The sequence below is a fragment of the Staurois parvus genome, unplaced genomic scaffold (assembly GCF_062004578.1).
Source record: "Staurois parvus isolate SC_StPar_1 unplaced genomic scaffold, SC_StPar_1.0 ptg001279l, whole genome shotgun sequence".
NCBI classification, from domain to species: Eukaryota; Metazoa; Chordata; class Amphibia; order Anura; family Ranidae; genus Staurois; species Staurois parvus.
This window is the reverse complement of record NW_028319075.1, coordinates 73,162-88,206: the sequence shown is the minus strand read 5'-3', so window position 1 is coordinate 88,206 and position 15,045 is coordinate 73,162. Positions and strand designations below refer to the sequence as shown.

At 44.5% G+C, this 15,045-nt stretch overlaps 1 protein-coding gene across 3 annotated transcripts in view; it reads left to right on the top strand.

Annotated features, from left to right (window-relative positions):
- The window catches only part of LOC149437641 (NACHT, LRR and PYD domains-containing protein 12-like), a 65,222-nt gene that overhangs the window by 20,855 nt on the left and 29,322 nt on the right, over positions 1–15,045 (top strand). For all 3 annotated transcript variants that reach the window (XM_089660803.1, XM_089660805.1, XM_089660804.1), the window contains exons 8-9: positions 4,527–4,691; positions 11,716–11,880. In XM_089660803.1, the coding sequence (XP_089516929.1) occupies positions 4,527–4,691; positions 11,716–11,880 (330 nt within the window). The remainder of the gene's footprint in view (positions 1–4,526; positions 4,692–11,715; positions 11,881–15,045) is intronic.

Below are 15,045 nucleotides of genomic sequence, written 5' to 3'. Positions count from 1 at the left end.
TCAACTCTCAAGATGAGATCCAAAGAGCTGTCACTATCGGTGAAGCCATCATTAGGCTGAAAAAACAAAACAAACCCATCAGAGAGATAGCAAAAACATTAGGCGTGGCCGAAACAACTGTTTGGAACATTCTTAAAAAGAAGGAACGCACCGGTGAGCTCAGCAACACCAAAACACCTGGAAGACCACAGAAAACAACTGTGGTGGATGACCAAAGAATTCTTTCCCTGGTGAAGAAAACACCCTTCACAACAGTTGGCCAGATCAAGAACACTCTCCAGGAGGTAGGTGTATGTGTGTCAAAGTCACCAATCAAGAGAAGACTTCACCAGAGTGAATACAGAGGGTTCACCACAAGATGGAAACCATTGGTAAGCCTCAAAAACAGGAAGGCCAGATTAGAGTTTGCCAAACGACATCTAAAAAAGCCTTCACAGTTCTGGAACAACATCCTATGGACAGATGAGACCAACATCAACTTGTACCAGAGTGATGGGAAGAGAAGAGGATGGAGAAGGAACTGCTCATGATCCTAAGCATACCACCTCATCAGTGAAGCATGGTGGTGGTAGTGTCATGGCGTGGGCATGTATGGCTGCCAATGGAACTGCTTCTCTTGTATTTATTGATGATGTGACTGCTGACAGAAGCAGCCGGATGAATTGTGAAGTGTTTCGGGAATATTATCGGCTCATATTCAGCCAAATGCTTCACAACTCATTGGACGCTTCACAGTGCAGATGGACAATGACCCAAAGCAGACTGCAAAAGCAACCAAAGAAGTGGAATGTTCTGCAATGGCCAAGTCCATCGCCTGACCTGAATCCGATTGAGCATTTCACTTGCTGAAGACAAAACTGAAGGGAAAATGCCCCAAGAACAAGCAGGAACTGAAGACAGTTGCAGTAGAGGCCTGGCAGAGCATCACCAGGGATGACACCCAGCGTCTGGGGATGTCTATGCGTTCCACACTTCAGGCTGTAATTGACTGCAAAGGATTTGCAACCAAGTATTAAAAAGTGAAAGTTTGATTTATAATTATTATTCTGTCCCATTACTTTTGGTCCCTTAACAAGGGGGAGGCACATATGCAAACTGTTGTAATTCCTACACTGTTCACCTGATTTGGATGTAAATACCCTCAAATTAAAGCTGACAGTCTGCAGCTAAAGCACATCTTGTTCGTTTTATTTCAAATCCATTGTGGTGGTGTATAGAGCCAAAAATGTTTGAATTGTGTCAATGTCCCAATATTTATGGACCTGACTGTATATTTATCCTTACCTCTGGACGATAGCATTGTCAGTCTGGGGAGAGGGGAGAGTTATATTAACCACTTGACCTCCAGAGGATTTACCCCCCTTAATGACCACGCCTCTTTTTGCTACTCGGCTCTGCACTAATTCAACTGATAATTGCGCGGTCATGCAATGCTGCACCCAAACGAAATTTACGTCCTTTTTTTCACACAAATAGAGCTTTCTTTCGGTGGTATTTGATCACCTGTGCGCTTTTTATTTTTCACGCTATAAACAAAAAAAATCCAAAAATTTTGAAGAAAAACAATATTTTTTACTTTCAGCTATAAAAAATATATAGTAAACTCAAAGTTGGTTATAAATTTAGGCCAAAATGTATTCTGCTGCATGTTTTTGGTAAAAAAAATCCCAATGAGTGTATATTGATTGCTTTGTGTGAAGTTATAGCGTCTACAAACTATGAGATACTGCAATTTACGCCCTTTTTTCTGCTATACAGCGCTGCGCTAGTTTAACGGACAATTGCGCGGTCATGCAATACGTACATAAATGAAATTTACATCTTTTTTTTCCCCACAAATTGAGCTTTCTTTCGGTGGTATTTGATCGCCTGTGCGGTTTTTATTTTTTGCGCTATAAAAAAAAAAGGCTGACAATTTTGAGGAAAAAAAACAATATTTTGGACTTTTTGCTATAAAACATGTCCAGTAAAAAAAAATGCAAAAATCAAATTTAGTCATAAATTTCTGCCAAAATGCATTCTGCGACATGTCTTTGCTAAAAAAAAAAAAACCCAATACATGTAAATTGGTTTACGTGAAAGTTATAGCGTTTACAAATGGCGGGAAATATACTGGGATTTTTAGGTTTTTTTTTTATACTAATAATGGCGGCGATCAGCGAATTATGGCGACGATCAGGGACTTATGGCAGCGACCAGCGACTTATGGCGGGACTGTGGGACTGCGGCGGACATTCTGACATTGGGGGTGTGACGGGAGTGACTTTTGGGGGTGGGGGGACCTCTGTATCATCTCCCCAAATCATTATGTTTAACCCACCCTGTGCCTGTTAAGGGTTACAGGGTGTGTATGTGAATGTCCCAGTATTGTGTATAGTGTGTGTTCCTTTGTCTATTACCATGTGCTACCCCCCATTGTGCTGTGTCTCCCTGCCCAGCCAACTATTATGGGATGTCCTGTTTGTGTATTGGTGTGGGGGTTGGTCAATGTCCTTTGCCACATGGTTGCATCCCATTGTTCTGTGTCTGGTTGGATGGGGAGGGGTGATGAGGTGTTTCCTGCCTATACTGTAGCCCTTCCCACTGAGAGGGTGGGCTGATGATGTATTTCCTGTTCCTGGTTGTGTTTCCCCGCCCTCTGTATAAAACATGTTTTTGTGTAAAATAAAAGGTGTTGACTTCCTGTTTTAGTAGGAGCTGGGTGTCTGTCTATTTTCCTGAGGGATTCCAAGGGTGTGGTCCGTGGATGGTGTTCGGACAGGGGAAGTTGTGCTATAACGGAAAAACTCAGTGCGGTCTGGGTTCCGGTTCCGTTACAGGGGGGTACTGACTTGGGGTCACTGACATCCCCAAAAACACTAATACAGTGATCAGTGCAAAAAAAAAAACCACTGACACTGTACTAATGGCACTGGGGAGGAAGGGGTTAACTTTATTTTGCAGGGAAGGGGTATCTGAGTGAAGGGAGTGTTTTACTAGGGGGCGGGGGTGTGTACTGGGCGGGACAAGGCTGATCGAGAGAGAGAAACTCTTCTTTCTCCATCAGCTCGTCCTCGAGCTGTCAGGGAAGTGACAGACAGCACAGCTACTGCAGCTGTGTTCTCTGTCACTGTTTGCCGCCAATTGCCGGGAAACAGCTGGTAAAGACCGGCTGTGACCCGGCGACTGACATCCGCAGCGGTGATCGGCGGGACAGATAGGGCGGCGGCGCGCCTCGCGCACGCCCCCTATCTGTTTACAAAACAAGCGTTTTAAAACGTGGTTTTGCCTGCCAGTGCCGCCCTCCCGCCGTATTTCTACAGTGGCTGAGCGGCAAGTGGTTAACAGATCTAGATAGACTTGACCGATATATTGAAGATGAACTCCAGCTAATACCTTATAAGCAGCCTCAACGCTCTAACTCGAAACCATTTGATTGCGGTCTTCCTGTTGACTGCGGGCCGGTGTCAGGTAGACCTTGAACAGGTCTCTGCACTGCCGACTCGTACCTTTAGGTGCCGGTCCTTCTCCCCCCCCCCCCCCCCCTCCCCCAACCTTCTCCATCACTGTCATCCTCAGTGCACAGCGGAGAGCGGGAGGCAGCACAGATCAGGATGGAGGACAGGTGGAGGAGCTTGCCAGATTATCTTTTCAAGGTAACTGAGAAGTGATTGGTTGCTAGGGCATTCCTAGCAACCAACCACCAGCTTGTTAATATGAAAAGTCACTCTGGCAGCTCCCACCCTCCATCCAGAACTATGCTGCCTTCCACTCTCTCCTCTGTGTATACAGGTAGGATACTGCAGTGCTTGGGGCACTTCTATGGGCGGGAAGGGAGGGGGGAGGCAGGCAGAGGACGCTGCTGGAGGAGAAGGGGGGGCAGAGATCACTACTATGGGGTAAAGGTGGGGGGCAGAGAATACTAATGGGGAGGGGGAGTTTATGTGAAGAGTGGTAGAGGACACTGCTATGGGTAGGAAGAGGACACTACTGTGGGGAGTGATGTGAAGGGGGCAGAGGACACTCCTATAGCAGGGCAGAGGACATTATTGTGGGGGGGAGGTAATGTGCAGAAAGAGGGCATTGCTATGGGCATGGCCACCCCTATAGTCGTTTCCTCACCGCCCTTCACACCACCCGCCCACAGTAGTGTCCTTTTTCCCCCATAGCCGTGTCCTCTGCCCCCCCTTCCCTCCCATGGACCCTACCCTGGAGCCCTAAGGCAGCTTCCTAAGCAGCCTTATGCTGGCTTTATTTTCCTCCTGCAGCAGCCGAAACCCACAATACGAGTCATGTCAGTGGTATTCTGTGCTCATCCTGTGTATGGAGATATCACCGTCTCTACACATGGAGGACAATATTGGGGGGTCTACTCCATTATAACATTTGTCTTATAAAATTCTATTTCCTGGAGATTTATAAAGTGATGGAATATAAATGATTCCAATAAAGAGAAATGAGTTCCATCCATGTAGAGAATAGTTCCATTCATTCCTGGGGGGGAGGGGGGATTCATTTTCTTCTGGTAACATTCTTCTCTTCTACAGATTGTCCATTAATCACCTGACAGACAGTTCCTGCCCCCACCTGGCATCTGGAATAAGAAATAACCCGACACTGAGGACACTGGACCTGTCTATGAACAATCTGGAGGGTCCTCATTTCAGGGATCTGATGGCGGCTCTGACAACAAGCCGGATAGAGGAATTACAGTGAGTATAACAGGACTGACTGAGACAATCATATTCTGGGAGAGTTTTATATCTAAACCACATAAAATGCCGGTTTCCCTTAGTCAAGATGGCTGCGCCAGCACCCAACAGCTAATTGAAGAATCAGCTTGGGGTGAGGACATTGCTGGATCCCTGGACAGGTAAGTGCACCAATATCAAAAGTCAGCAGCTACAGTATTTGTAGCTGCTGACTTTTATATTTTTTTTTATTTAGGAGGGGGTGGGGGGGGGGGGGGCGAGGGCCAGATCTCCCTGTTAATACCTTCCTCCAATATGATTGTTAGTTTAGTCCATCAGACGTTATCCTTATTACTACACATCCACCAACTGTGTCTCTCCCCATTACTGCACATCTGGTATTTGAGGTCTGAAATCTCCTCTCTACTTCCTATGAGTACAGAGCTCTTATCAGCAGAGATAAATGGAACATCAGATAAAATCCTCCCGTCCAATCACTAGCTATGATGATTTTGGCCTCACACTGTCTTCTGATCCCATTCATGCCAGTGTTTCCAACCATCCGGTATTTTATGGACTTTTTGTAAAAACTGGGCTCTTTTCTCCTCTCTGTAAATGTTCATCACAGAAGAGCGCCCATTAAAAATAAGGCTGTGACTGTCCACTTAGAACTGTACATGCGCAGTTCCGGAGCTGGCCGACGGACCATCCGAGGCTCTGAGCCCAAGTGCTACTGCTACGGTGTTGGGGCACTGGGGAGCGGGTCTGGTGGAGGTGATGCCTGAGCATGACATCCTGGACTCCTGGTGCATTTTTTGCCACCACTGCCAGTCACCATGAAAACACAACCTTTGTGAACAGAATGGAGCACATCAATAGTATGTAGCTGGCTGTCAGCAGAAACAGATTCTGTGGGGGGAGGGAGTGTGCCAATGGGGAAAGCACAAAAGTGGGGCTGTGCTGAGGGCTGGTTTGGGAACCTGGGGGCAGGTTGCTGGAATGTGCCAGGCTGTTGCTTACAGTCTTCTTTCGAGGAGCTTGGGAGCAGCAGTGTGCAGGGATCCATGGGAGCAGTTAAAGTTTGCAAAGTAGAAACCCTGCTGAATGGGATTGGAGAGATTGAGCACTGCAAGACTGGGATTGGGCAATACAAGGGAAAAGGTGGGGAGTGTGAGGGCACCAGGGGATCAGACACCCGGTGTCCTTACACTGAACAGCCTGCTCCTGGTGTGTGAGGCATCACTTGTCACATTATCATTCTTCTATATAGATACAGGACAGGCAGGAGGAGTATCATTCACTGGAGGGACCTGGCGGGGGGTCTTCAAGAAGACCTTTAGGTAATCTAATGTATTCATTAATGAATGTTAAGACCTGATGTAAAGGGGGACTCTGATGTAAAGGGTAATGCTGCAGACCCTGATGTAAGTGGGAATTCTGATGTAAAAGGAAAATCTGTGGGCTCTCTGGTTCCCCCCTTACTCTGCAGACACTGATGTGAAGGTGAACTCTGTAAGGGGGAACTTTGTGTACTGTGATGCAAAGGGGAACTCTGGAGTCTGATGTAGGGGGAAATCTGTGGACTGTGATGTAAAGGGGAGCTGTTTTGGGGATCCTCCAGATCACCAAAACAGCAGATAAGATTCTTCCAAACAATGGACCTTAGGGTAGCTAAACCATTCAGGATGAGGCTTGGACTCGTAGTGGGAACATGCAAAGAAAGAGCGCTCCTCATAGTGTAAAGCCATAATCACAACATTTATTTAAAGTATGGTTGTGCTCACATGTAAGCAAATAGCATTAGGCATTGATTGGCAAAAAAAGTCCAAATTTTGCAGTTTTCAAATTGAGCTCCATGTATAATACATAAGGGGGGATATGATCTCCATGTATAATACATAAGGGGGATATGATCACCATGTATAATACATAAGGGGGGATATGATCTCCATGTATAATACACAAGGGGGGATATGATCTCCATGTATAATACATAAGGGGGGATATGATCTCCATGTATAATACATAAGGGGGGATATGATCTCCATGTATAATACATAAGGGGGGATATGATCTCCATGTATAATACATAAGGGGGGATATGATCTCCATGTATAATACACAAGGGGGGATATGATCTCCATGTATAATACATAAGGGGGGATATGATCTCCATGTATAATACATAAGGGGGGATATGATCTCCATGTATAATACATAAGGGGGGATATGATCACCATGTATAATACACAAGGGGGGATATGATCTCCATGTATAATACATAACGGGGGATATGATCTCCATGTATAATACACAAGGGGGATATGATCACCATGTATAATACATAAGGGGGGGGGGGTAAGATCTCCATGTATAATACATAAGGGGGGATGTGATCTCCATGTATAATACATTAGGGGGGATATGATCTCCATGTATAATACATAAGGGGGGGGGGGGGTAAGATCTCCATGTATAATACATAAGGGGGGATGTGATCTCCATGTATAATACATTAGGGGGGATATGATCTCCATGTATAATACATAAGGGGGGATATGATCTCCATGTATAATACATAAGGGGGGATATGATCTCCATGTATAATACATAAGGGGGGGGATATGATCTCCATGTATAATACATAAGGGGGGGATATGATCTCCATGTATAATACATAAGGGGGGATGTGATCTCCATGTATAATACATAAGGGGGGATATGATCTCAATGTATAATACATAAGGGGGGATATGATCCCCATGTATAATACACAAGGGGGATATGATCTTCATGTATAATACATAAGGGGGGGATGTGATCTCCATGTATAATACATAAGGGGGGGATGTGATCTCCATGTATAATACATAAGGGGGGATGTGATCTCCATGTATAATACATAAGGGGGGATGTGATCTCCATGTATAATACATAAGGGGGGATGTGATCTCCATGTATAATACACAAGGGGGATATGATCTCCATGTATAATACATAAGGGGGGATGTGATCTCAATGTATAATACATAAGGGGGGATATGATCTCCATGTATAATACACAAGGGGGATATGATCTCCATGTATAATACATAAGGGGGGGATGTGATCTCCATGTATAATACATAAGGGGGGATGTGATCTCCATGTATAATACATAAGGGGGGATGTGATCTCCATGTATAATACATAAGGGGGGATGTGATCTCCATGTATAATACATAAGGGGGGATGTGATCTCCATGTATAATACATAAGGGGGGATATGATCTCCATGTATAATACATAAGGGGAGATATGATCTCCATGTATAATACATAAGGGGGGATATGATCTCCATGTATAATACATAAGGGGGGATATGATCTCCATGTATAATACATAAGGGGAGGATATGATCTCCATGTATAATACATAAGGGGGGATATGATCTCCATGTATAATACATAAGGGGGGATATGATCTCCATGTATAAAACATAAGGGGGGGATATGATCTCCATGTATAATACATAAGGGGGGATATGATCTCCATGTATAATACATAAGGGGGGATATGATCTCCATGTATAATACATAAGGGGGGATATGATCTCCATGTATAATACATAAGGGGGGATATGATCTCCATGTATAATACATAAGGGGGGATATGACCTCCATGTATAATACATAAGGGGGGATATGACCTCCATGTATAATACATCAGTGGTTCATATAGTGAACACGGTGTAGTTATTCACCCTGAGATATCACAGAGGACAAGGGGGCGCTCTTTACATCTGGAGGAAAAGAAATGTAATCTCCAAACACGGAAAGGTTTCTTCACAGTAAGAGCTGTGAGAATGTGGAATAGACTCCCTCAAGAGTTGGTTGTGGCCAGCTCAGTGGATTGCTGTAGGAAAGTCCTGGATTCTTTCTTGGATACACAGAATATAACTTGATATAACATTTATAGGGAAAGTTGATCCCGGGAATATCTGATTGCCTCTCGAGGGATCATGAAGGAGTTTTTTTTTTTCCCTGCAGAAGCAAATTGGATCGTGCTTTGCTGGGTTTTTTTTTATTTCCTCTGGATTAACTGTGGGTGTAAGATTATAACTTTTTTTTTTTCTATGGTTGAACTGGATGGACTTTTGTCTTTATTCAGCCAGACTAACTATGTAAGTATCACAGCCAATAATAAGGTGTAAAACATATAGCAGCTGAACTCCAGCTAATACCTTATAAGCAGTTACAGCAAACCTTTTTTTTTCCTTGTGGGATAAAGATTGTATATGAAGGAATACAAACTGATCATCGTAAGCTCTCCTGTTAATGCTAAATGGTTGCCTCAACGCTCTAACTCGAAACCAGTTGATTGCGGTCTTCCTGTTGACTGCGGGCCGGTGTCAGGTAGACCTTGAACAGGTCTCTGCACTGCCGACTCGTACCTTTGGGGGCCGTCCTTCTCCCCCCCCAACCTTCTCCGTCACTGTCATCCTCAGTGCACAGTGGAGAGCGGGAGGCAGCACAGCTCAGGATGGAGGGCGGGAGGAGGAGCTTGCCAGATTATCTTTTCAAGGTAACCGAGAAGTGATTGGTTGCTAGGGCATTCCTAGCAACCAACCACCAGCTTGTTAATATGAAAAGTCACTCTGGCAGCTCCCACCCTCCATGTAGAACTATGCTGCCTTCCACTCTCTCCTCTGTGTATACAGGTAGGATACTGCAGTGCTTGGGACACTTCTATGGGAGGGAAAGGGGGGCCAGAGGTCATTGCTATGGGGTAAAGGGGGAGTTTATGTGAAGAGTGGTAGAGGACACTGCTATGGGTAGGAAGAGGACACTACTGTGGGGAGTGATGTGAAGGGGTCAGAAGACACTGCTATGTCGGGGCAGAGGACACTATTGCGGGGGGGGGGGGGGGGGGGGGTGTAATGTGCAGAGGGAGGAAGATGTTGCTATGGGCATGGCCACCCCTATAGTCATTTCCTCTACCACTCTTCACACCACCCACCCACAGTAGTGTCCTTTACCCCCATTTTTCCCCATAGTGTCCTTTTCCCCCCTTCCCTCCCATGGACCCTACCCTGGAGCCCTAAGGCAGCTTCCTAAGCAGCCTTATGCTGGCTTTATTTTCCTCCTGCAACAGCCGAAAGCCACAATACGAGTCATGTCAGTGGTATTCTGTGCTCATCCTGTGTATTTATTTATTATTGTTACTTATATAGCGCCATCAATTTATGCAGCGCTTTACATATATATTATACATTCACATCAGTCCCTAACCCTCAGGGGGCGTGCAATCTAAGGTCCCTAACTCACATTCATACATAGTTATAGTGAATACTTGTGAGCTATTATGAATCGAGGTGTTCAATAAGTAACATATAATGAAATCTTAAAGTGTATGGGGTGCGCTGGCACTTACACTGACTCACTTAGCTAGTGTGTATAAATGATAGAGAAAGAATTGCGCCGCACTCCTATATATTTATATATACAGCTTATACTTCTAAAGTGTATCAATATCAATGTTATTGTCAACAATTGTTAATTGTGACTATACCACTAAATGCATATAAAATTATACATATAAATGACATGCATAATGAATAATCCTGAAGTGATAGTGCCTTAATGGGTGCCATGGTGTGAACCCATGTTGCACCTCTATATAGCTGTGTACACTCTATACTATTAGTGCAAAAACATATACACATGTGCACGTGCTGATAATAAACAAATATAAATAAAGTCTTTGAAATAAATGTGCAAGTGAATATTCTGTTCCTTCTCTCCGAGTGCTAGATGGTCTCCCTATATGCTCACCTCTATATTTGCCTGAATGAATCCAGGCAAATACGCTTTTTATCCTTCCAGGATAGATGAAATGGGATGATGCCTTTGCTCTAGCCGTCCTAGAAGGTGGACATGCATATAGATGGATCCTCCAGTTATTTCCTTTATCTCCCTGTGTATCAATGAGTACACTGACCAGCTCTCTTGGGATCTCCCAATTCCCCTCCTGGGGTTGTTTCCTCGTTCACTCCTCCTTATGCCAGCTCATGGGGTGTTTGGTCAAAAAAGAAAAAGCAGACCATAGTGTCTTATCCTTGTACACAAAATGGATTTATTTCTGCCAATTTAAGGTATAACTCGATGGCATACAGCTCATGTGTGATCCAAACAAGCATGGATGGCAATCAACAGGTAAAAAGAAACCTCTCTGCAGCTGCCCCTGCAGTACTATCTGCCTGTGCTTGTGCTCGGATCTGCTCGCTTCTCCAGTGCAATGTCGTGACGTCAGAGCCCCTCCCCTACGCGTTGCGTCACAGGGTCACGTGACTTCATCAGGGGGAATTTGATTGGATCCAGTATAGTGTACACAGCTATATAGAGGTGCAACATGGGTTCACACCATGGCACCCATTAAGGCACTATCACTTCAGGATTATTCATTATGCATGTCATTTATATGTATAATTTTATATGCATTTAGTGGTATAGTCACAATTCACAATTGTTGACATTAACATTGATATTGATACACTTTAGAAGTATAAGCTGTATATATAAATATATAGGAGCGCGGCGCAATTCTTTCTCTATCACATTCATACATACACATACTAGGGACAATTTAGACAGGATCCAATGAACCTACCAGCATGTCTTTGGAGTGTGGGAGGAAACCAGAATACCCAGAGGAAGCCCACGCAGGCACAGGGAGAACATGCAAATTCCAGGTAGGTGGTGTCGTGGTTGGGATTCGAACCCACGACCCTAGTACTGCCAGGCGGAAATGCTAACCATTTAGCCACTGTGCTGCCCCATGTATGGAGATATCACCGTCTCTACACATGGAGGACAATATTGGGGGGTCTACTCCATTATAACATTTGTCTTATAAAATTCTATTTCCTGGAGATTTATAAAGTGATGGAATATAAATGATTCCAACAAAGAGAAATGAGTTCCATCCATGTAGAGAATAGTTCTATTCATTCCTGGGGGGGGGGAGATACATTTTCTTCTGGTAACATTCTTCTCTTCTTCCACAGATTGTCCTATAATCAGCTGACAGACAGTTCCTGCCCCCACCTGGCATCTGGAATAAGAAATAACCCGACACTGAGGACACTGAACCTGTCTGTGAACAATCTGGAGGGTCCTCATTTCAGGGATCTGATGGCGGCTCTGACAACAAGCCAGATAGAGAAATTACAGTGAGTATAACAGGAATGACTGAGACAATCATATTCTGGGACAGTTTTATATCTAAACCACATAAAATGAAGAGATGATAGTGTAATATATAAAATTAACCTTTAAACAACCAATCCCAAACTGGCTCATTCTTGGATCTTATCACACTGTTATCAGTCATGAAATTGTGTTTTCTTAAAGCTGAATTCCACCCAAAAGTGGAAGCTCCGCTTATCTGCCTCCTCTTTCCCCTCCGCTGCCACATTTGGCACCTTTTGGGGGGAGCTGGTACCTGGTTTTGACCGGTACCCACTTCCAGCTCAGTTTGCCTCTGAACGGAGGCAGAAGCTCGGGACCCCCTGCAGCCCTCTAGGACACTACACAGGCCCCAGAAGACTACGGTCCACGCACAAAGCACAGTGCGCTTTACAGAGTAGGAAACCACTGTGAAGTCACAAGGCTTTAATGCTGGTTTCCCTTAGTCAAGATGGCTGTGCCAGCACCCAACAGCCAATTGAAGAATCAGCTTGGGGTGAGGACACTGCTGGATCCCTGGACAGGTAAGTGCCCTAATATCAAAAGTCAGCAGCTACAGTATTTTGTATTTAGTTTGGAAGACAAAATGGAGGACCCGGAGGGAAGATTTTTATTTTTAAAGGGGAAATTGCAAGAAGTAGAATGTACACTGGCAAATATATACTGCCCTAATAAAAAACCTGAGGTCTATCTAAAGAACATATTGAAGAAGCTATTAGATTTTAAAAAAGGCAAACTAATTAGGAGATTTTAACTGTTGCATGGAACCGCAGATGGATACGACGTCACATGTGCTGAGAGAGGGCAATAAATACTTGAAAGTATTAGGGAAAACAATACAACAATGTAAGTTGGTGGATAGTTGGAGAATTAAAAATCTGAATGATAGAGATTATACATTCTATTCTCATGCACATAAAACAAGATTGGATTATATATTGCTAGATCACAGACTTATAGAATCTCTGGTGAAAGCAAAGATAGAAGTTATAACATTATTGGAACATGCACCTGTCACAATGAGGTTGATATGTGGAAGAGAACATAAAAAGATAAACACATGGAGGTTAAATGAGACACTTCTTCAGGATCAGGAGACGGCACAGATAATTGAAAGAGAAATAGAACAATATTTTGAAAGAAATGAGACGGAGGAGGTGTCTGTGGTGACAGTGTGGGAACCACATAAGGCCTATATTAGAGGAATCTTAATAGCAATTGGGGCGAAAAAGGAAAGGAAAGAGAAAATAAATACACTTCTTAGAGAACTATTTGAATTAGAACAGGTACATAAAAAAAAAATAACAAAACAGATCAAGCAGAGTGTAATAGAAAAACGAGAAGAACTAAATAATTTAATGGAGGAAGAAAAAAGGAGTGTTTAATAAGATAAGTGAAAGATATTGGTGGGGAGATAGACCAGGAAAATATTTAATGAGAGCTCAAAGAAAAAAGAAAGGTAAGAGATAATAAAGGAGAACTAAAATATTCTACCAAAAGTATTGCAAAAGTATTTAAAGATTATTATAGTAAGTTATATAACATCAATCCTCAACAGTCCATAAGAGAAGAGAAAGAAAGAAAGAAGTAAATAAAGACAGGCATACTTAAGAGGCGGGGTTACCAAAATTGAGAGAAGATCAGTTAAAATCCCTTGAGAAATCAATATCAATAGAAGAAATTCAAAGTGCATTGAAGAGTACTATGGCAGGGAACAGTCCTGGACCGGATGGGTATACTGTGAGATACTATAAAAAAATTCAAAGATCAATTGATACCTAAATTGAGTTTATATATGAATGCATTGGGAGGGGAGATGGAAATGAGAGAGGAATTCCTACAAGCTCATATTACAATAATTAATATTATTATACAGTATTTATATAGCGCCAAAGTGTTTGCTCAGCGCTGTACAATAGCAGGGGGACAGAACATGAGACAAGACAGTAACAATACAATACACGAGGGGTTCGAGGGCCCTGCTCTTTCGAGCTTACAATCTAGGAGGGAGGGGAAAGTGGTACAGGAGGAAATGGCTGTGAGGGATGGAGTGGTGGGAGAAGTGGAGGAGATCAGTTGTTAGGTGAGGGTGGGGTAGGCTTCCCTGAAGAGATGGGTTTTCAGGGTGCGCCTGAAGGTGAGGAGGGTAGGTGACAGTCTGATGGATTGGGGTAGGGAGTTCCAGAGGATGAGGGATTCCTGGAGAAGTCCTGCAGTCGGGCATGGGAGGAGGAGACCAGGGAGCTAGAGAGTAGGAGGCCCTGTGAGGAGCGAAGGGCACGGGTAGGGTGGTATTTGGGTATCAGGTCGGTTAGGTAGTTTGGGGCGGCATTGTGAATGGATTTGTAGGCTAGCAATTTGAATTTGATGCGCTGGGCAATCGGGAGCCAGTGAAGGGATTGGCAGAGGGGGGTGGCAGATGTGAAGCGGTTGGTGAGGTGGATGGGTCTCGCCGCTGAGTTCATGATCGACTGGAGTGGGGATAGCGTTTGTTTGGGTAGGCCAGTGAGAAGGGAGTTGCAGTAGTCCAGGCGTGAGATGATGAGGGAGTGTACGAGTTGTTTAGTAGTGTCTGGGGTGAGGAATGTACGTATCTTGGAGATGTTGCGGAGGTGGAGCCTGCATGACCTTGATAGTGATTGGACGTGAGGTTGGAAGGAAAGGTTTGAGTCCAGGGTGACACCCAGGACTTTGGCATGTGGGGTGGGAGTGATGGTGACATTGCTAGTAGTGATGGAGAGGATGGGGGGGGGGCGTGGGCTGGGGTGAAGACCAGGAGCTCGGTTTTGGACAAGTTCAGTTTGAGGAAATGGAGCGACATCCAGTCTATGTCGTTCAGGAGGTTGGCGATGCGGGTGGAGAGTGAGGTGGGGGGTGGAGAGGTAAATTTGTGTGTCGTCGGCATAGAGGTGGTAATTGAAGCCGTGGGAGTGTATTAGTTTGCCAAGGGAGGAGGTGTAGATGGAGAAGAGGAGGGGTCCGAGGACAGAGCCCTGGGGGACTCCGACAGAGAGGGGGAGGTGGCAGTGACGCTGAAGGAGCGTTGGGATAGGTAGGAGGAGAACCAGGAGAGCGCAGCGTCCCTGATGCCAAGGGAGTGCAGTTTAGTAAGGAGGAGAGGGTGGTCGACTGTGTCGAAGGCCGCGGAG